The sequence below is a fragment of the Nannobrachium achirus genome (genome assembly GCF_963921795.1).
Source record: "Nannobrachium achirus genome assembly, chromosome: 3".
Taxonomy (NCBI): Eukaryota; Metazoa; Chordata; class Actinopteri; order Myctophiformes; family Myctophidae; genus Nannobrachium; species Nannobrachium achirus.
In genome coordinates this window covers 15,112,069-15,118,068 of record NC_137812.1, presented here as the reverse complement: position 1 = coordinate 15,118,068, position 6,000 = coordinate 15,112,069, and the positions used below count along the sequence as shown (strand labels likewise).

Below are 6,000 nucleotides of genomic sequence, written 5' to 3'. Positions count from 1 at the left end.
GGTACTGTGGTGCCTGCCCATTGAGAGCTTTGTAGTTTGTAGGTGAAAAGGAGCTTTTTAAATTCTATTCTGTATTTTACTGGGTGCCAGTCAGACTGCTCAGGCTGCTTATAAATCTCTAAACAGCCTACAGCTTGTAGGCTGTTTAGATATTTATAAGCAGACTGATAATAAGAAGTTGCAGTAGTCCACTCCACTCGTGTGAAGACGTTTTTCTGCTTCATTTTGAGACAGAATGTGCCTAACCTTTGTAATACACAGGTGGAGAAAAAACTGTCCTTGAAATGTGTTTGATGTGGGATTGAAAGGACATATCTTGGCCAAACTTAACTCCCAGATTCTGGGCTCTGGAGGCCACATGCACGCACACATTCAGAACTGTAGCAGATTAGCCCAACATCTGCAAGATTCCCTGTGGAATCACCCAGGAACAAAATGACATTTACATTATCAGTTTGATGAACATGTGTTGCATGTATTTTCCAGTGGTCATCCTCAGTGCCAGGAACCCTGCTGAAGATGATGATGGAGAGGTGAGTGTTATGACAGTTCAATTGTTCTTTGTTCTGGTGATTTTTCATTTCATTCATTACTGAACCTAAAATACTGTATGCCAAAATGTAAAAAAAGAAACGAAAACTAAAATAATATAAACAATGTGAAACTAAGGTGAAACAGAATTGCATTAAATATATATATATATATATATATATATATATATATATATATATATAGGTCACATGTTCAGATACTGGATTCTGATTGGCTTAAAACAGTGGTAAATCAGTCAACAACCTTGAGTTGGCTCATGGACCCCTCCCACTGTTGTGTTGCAGTTGATTGTAACTAAATACCCTTCAAGTTACAACTAGATAGTAGAAGTGGTAGAAGTGGTAGAAAAGCAATTTACCATTTGAGGGTTGTGGCTCCGCCTTGTGCCACAACCCTGAAACAGTGGATTACATATATCTTTTTTTAATCTGCAGTCCTACTATTTCAGTTCATATAAATAAAGACATTCCTATTACCTGACATAGGCCTACTAAAATAGAGACAAAAATGAAATGCTTTTTGTTTTTGGTGAAATCTCTCTCAGTCTCTGAGAACTCCTGTCCAACAGAGATTGGCTTCTCACTGCTGACAGTTAGGATGGGTTAAATGCAGAGGAAAGAGCAAATTCTGGACATTTGAAAATGCACTTGACCAATGAAACTTTCTCTTCTCCTCTTCTACATCTGTCAGACCACAGGTCCAGACTCCATTTATCAGAACCTCCAACCAGCCTCTGTGGATCAGAACCAAGTCTATGGAATCTAAAACTATTTAGCGGTTCGCCCAACGTGTGCTCTGCTCTCCATTTGTCTTCATGTATCATTTAACTGGTTGTACATCTTAGTAGCTACTAAATAGTATGTGAGATGCATACTAAATTCAGGGCAGCATCCAAAATCACATACTAACACAGGCATGACATTAAGGCTTTTCCAGTTGTCCGGGACAAGTGATAAATCCTGTACTTGTCCGTTGGCTGTTGGTTTCACTTTTTCTGTGATGCTCCTAGCAGCTTTGTGATGTGCTGTATGCAGACTATGGACTGCCCATACTATGGAGTGGAGGGTGGGCAAGGGGGGTTGTTGGCAGTCCTTTTGTTATTCATTTCATTTCAATGTTTGACTCCTATGCATGCATTTAAGAAATGTGAAATGTCACTTGATAAAGTGAATGGGAAATGTATTTGTCCAAAGGACAAAGTGCCTCAAAAAGTTTGTCAAGCCCTATAACATACTATTTACAGTAGTATGTCAAATTACTTTTGTGTACAGTACTGTATGTCCAATAGCTTAGTAATCACTGTTAAATAGTATGTGAGAAACTATAAATTCTAAATTCAGGTTGTCGACGGACTATTTTTACTTCCAGTTTACAGTCTTTTTTTTTCTAAACTGATCTATTAACCTTGGCTACTTCGGCAGAGTAAAATTCATTACATCAGCAGTCGAGAAACAGATGACACCAGTGTTATTTTCAAAACGTATCAATTTATTTATTCATGTAAATAGTAACTGTACACAACAAGTAACAGACTCGAAACAGCCACTGTTTAATACTTCAAAATGTAAACAAATAATATTTAGCATGAAAAGAGGAAATCACCATCATGGTATTACACTTTGCTCTTGATCTTTTTTCTTTGTCACTCTTGTTTTTCCACTATAACTCCTTTTTTTGTTGTTGTTGCACTTCCCTTGGAACAAGTTGGCGTTGAACATGATAGTGGTATAGTATAGTCTCTTTCTTGTCCGCCATGTTCCAGTGCAAAAAGGTTTCTTTAACAATAGTCTCATGTTTTGACGTGCCAATAACCAGAGCCCTGCACCGTCCTGGGTGAGTTTGGATGAAGGACTCTGGTCATAAAGTGCTCAAATAATTTAAATAGAAACCCTTCACAAGAGAGATAATAAAGTTGAGCACCCGCCATCGACCCAGAACGTTGAACGACAATGGCAGGCGTGTTGGATTTAGAAGCACTCGGAAGTGCTCTCGACTGACGTGGTCCCTATATTGTGACAGACAAGAAGGACCGTCTCACTGGCTTAGCTGTGTCTCGTTTACAAAAAAAGGAAAGTCAAACCTCCTTAAAAAATGGAAGATGTTAAATGGTCGTGAAAGTCTGGGACACTTATCTGTAATCATGTCTCCGACGTTGTGACGTTGGCTAATACGTGTTAGACATTATTTCACAAAGATACTGAAGTTGGCAACTGCACCAAAAGATACAAAGACGAGACAAAGTGAATTAAGAAGGGAGCACAGATTGTACACCTACGTCTTTTTTTTCTTTTCTTTGTATGTAGGGAAAACAGGCAATCAAAATGGAAAATTGTAGCTGACTGTTTTGTTTAAAAAAATGAAATAAAAAATGAAAAGCACGCAACTTCGACGGTACGAATCTTTGTGTCCTCTAAGAATTATGCTGGTCGATCAAAAATACACATTCACCTCCATTTGGCACCGGTACTTCACAAGTACTGTATTTTTCTTCTTTTTCTTTTATTTTTCTTCTTTTTTCTTGGTCTCTACATCCCATACACAGAGTGGATGCTAGCCAACCACAGCTAGCAGGGCTCACTGGATATTTAAAAAAAGAAATGAAGAAAAAGTCCTCTCCATAGATGGGATCTAAGGCCTTACCAAACGGAGTATGATTCAAGTCCGTTTTCAGGTCCTCAATAAGCCCATCTGACGAGTCATACGTGTGTGCGTGGCCCATTGGAGAGCATGCAATATATATATATATATTTCCAGGGTACTTCCGAAGACCAATCAACAAAGAATCTATCAGTCACTTTACATCACATCTCTACACGCCTACTGGAGCAATCTTTTGTTGTTCTAGGTTTCGTCGCTCGCCATTTGCAGTCCATTGCTTTGACCCAAACTTTCATGTCATCGTTGGACAGTCGATGTTGCTTGTCTGTCGCATACATTCCTCGGTAGCCTATGTACATTGTTGTTGTCGATGGTTAGTGGAGTTGTTGTTGTTGTTGTTGGAGTGCTGTGAATTCTCTCTCGACCATGGTACAGTTACACCGCAAAAAACGTATAGGCACTGTGCTGGACGTTAACAAAAAATCCCCAGCAAATAACAAGAAAGAAAATGTTATCTACCTTAATCAATATCAAATAATCCAACACAAATTGGCCTATTAGACGCATATTGTCTTATAAAAAAAGAAAGAAAGAAAAATAAATGAAGCTAAATGGTTCAAATTAGAAACAGTTTGCCTGAAATTATATTTGTTTTAAAGTGAGATCAGCCTCTTATCAATCATTGTCGTTATAAAACAACTGCACATGGTAACGAAGAGAGATGGACCCTGAATATATAAAACGATAATCCCTCCTCCTGTAGCCGTTGGCAGTGTGAACGATTGGTACATTTTGCGTATCTTTTTTTACGTTTTACTAACATCAGAATAGCACATAGACATTTCCGCTGAGTGCCGCCAACTCCGCTTCCCCGAACACTTCTCAACCTCTTCAACGCTCAGACCAGCGAGCGTTGCACAACCTTGATTTGATCGCTCATATACTGTATATATAACGACGGACGGGGTTTCAAACCATCAAACTTTTGGGGGTCCCAGCCTCCTCGTCCAGTGAGTGAATAAGCCTTCCCCTGAAAGGGGGACCGATTCTGCTTCAAGTCGGTTCGATTTGGTCGCTCAACCCGTCCGTCCGTCCGTGGAGGAGAAGCGCCAGTCTTCTGCCTCCACGCCCAATACCCCCCACCTCCCTCGCATCTATAGTAGCTTAACAGTTCTCTCACATAGTAGTTTTGCATTGATTTGCATTGATTTTCTTTTTTCATCATTTCAGTGTCTTTGTCTGAACGAACGCCCTGCAAGTCCCAACTCATCTTGTTGTTCAAGAGGCTGTGCTTATCCGCAGGTCCACTGAGAAATGATCATTAAAAAGGACTAAAAAAGAACAAAGAAAAAGAACATGTCCTCCATCCGTTAAGTGGTCCTTGTTTCTGCTTGGTGGTCGTGGTGGAGGTTGATGTGGTGGTGGGGTTGTTGTGGGAGGTTGTCTCCTCCCCCTAGTGGTGGCTTGTAGAATCACACGGAGCTCTCCCGTGCCGTGTTGTCTGAGAGGAAGGAGTTGAGTTTGGAGGCGTCGACCACCACGGCGTCTCTCTTGGCGTTCAGGTGGAGGTCTCTAAGGTGGTCCTCGTCACTTTGGTCCTTGGCGAAGTTGACAAACACCTGTAGCGGGAAGACGGATGACAGTTAGACCATGTGTGAACAAAAACAACCATCATGCAAACACTGGAATGAATATCATCGAACGCTATCGGCCGTTTGTTTACAAGGGGAGATGATGGACAGATGAGAAGTTACTCTTGCTTCAAATATGTTATATTGTCGTTGTCGGACAAAAACCTCTTATCTCCATATTTTAACTTTTTTTACCGAAAATTAAAGTCCTACTTGATCATGCTACAGCATCACACAAAAGCATCAAAAGTATCTACAAACGTGGGGTGAAGCTGCTAGGTGCTTTGGGCCCATATTTTAACTTTTTTCGTAAATTAAAGTCCTATTTGTCAAATAGGACTTTTGCCATGCTACAGCATCACGCAAAAGCATCAATAGTATCTACAAACGCGGCGTGAGGCTTGGTGCTTTGAGCTTGGACTGATACTTTTGAATTTGAATCCTGAAAAGTAACAGTTTTGGACATGAGGTTTCCACCCCGACAGAGACGATATAAAAAATGTCATCCCTCGCACAAGGTATTTTGAGATGCGGCGTCCTTGGCCAAATACATACAGCATAATTCTGGGTGAAAAAGTTTGAAAAGCCACTGATATACAGCAACCTTTTTTCCAGAAAAGGATTCGGAAGGAATTTGTAGAATCTGCCTCAGGCCTTAACGAGCTAAACAACAAACAACAAACAGCATAGCAGGGAGGTCTTCTTACTTGGTCTAGGGTGGTCTGGGACACAGAGTAATCCTCAATAGAGAGAGCGTCCTTGTTGGAGGAGAGCAGAGAGAATATGCGAGCCAGCGAGGTGAGCGAGGAGGGCAGCTGGTACTGCAGCATGTTGCGGTGCTTCTCCTTCAGCGTGCTGCCCGGCAGCTCGCGCTCGATGAAGCCCATGACGGGGCGCAGGTCTGGGTCGGGGCCCGCCACCCGCAGGATGATGGTGTAGCCGTCCCCGAACCTGGGGGGTTTAGAGAGAGAGGGAAGAGGTTGAGATCACTGACTGGACTCATGGTTCAGTTCAGGGAGACAGGAGGAATACTCTCTAATGATGGACATTTGTGTTTTTGAGCGGTGCTCCTGGAAGGAGCTAAGCTCCAACATCTGGCTTTGTCCCGGGCTCTGAAGCGTGGCTTACACCCTGGCACAAAGTGCTCAAAGTTTGCTGTACACCCAGGGTCACATTGGTCAAGCTTTGTGGGATGCTTAATGAAATTAACTCATAAATA

General features: G+C 41.6%; 1 protein-coding gene across 1 annotated transcript in view; it reads right to left on the bottom strand.

The window, feature by feature from the left end:
* Positions 1–2,850: 2,850 nt before the first annotated feature.
* The window catches only part of LOC308281304 (phospholipid-transporting ATPase ABCA1-like), a 66,715-nt gene continuing 63,565 nt past the window's right edge, over positions 2,851–6,000 (bottom strand). The window contains exons 48-49 of the mRNA XM_080721449.1: positions 5,489–5,732; positions 2,851–4,769 (exon numbers count right to left, since the gene is read on the bottom strand). Of these exons, the coding sequence (XP_080577575.1) occupies positions 4,623–4,769; positions 5,489–5,732 (391 nt within the window). The 3' untranslated portion in view covers positions 2,851–4,622. The remainder of the gene's footprint in view (positions 4,770–5,488; positions 5,733–6,000) is intronic.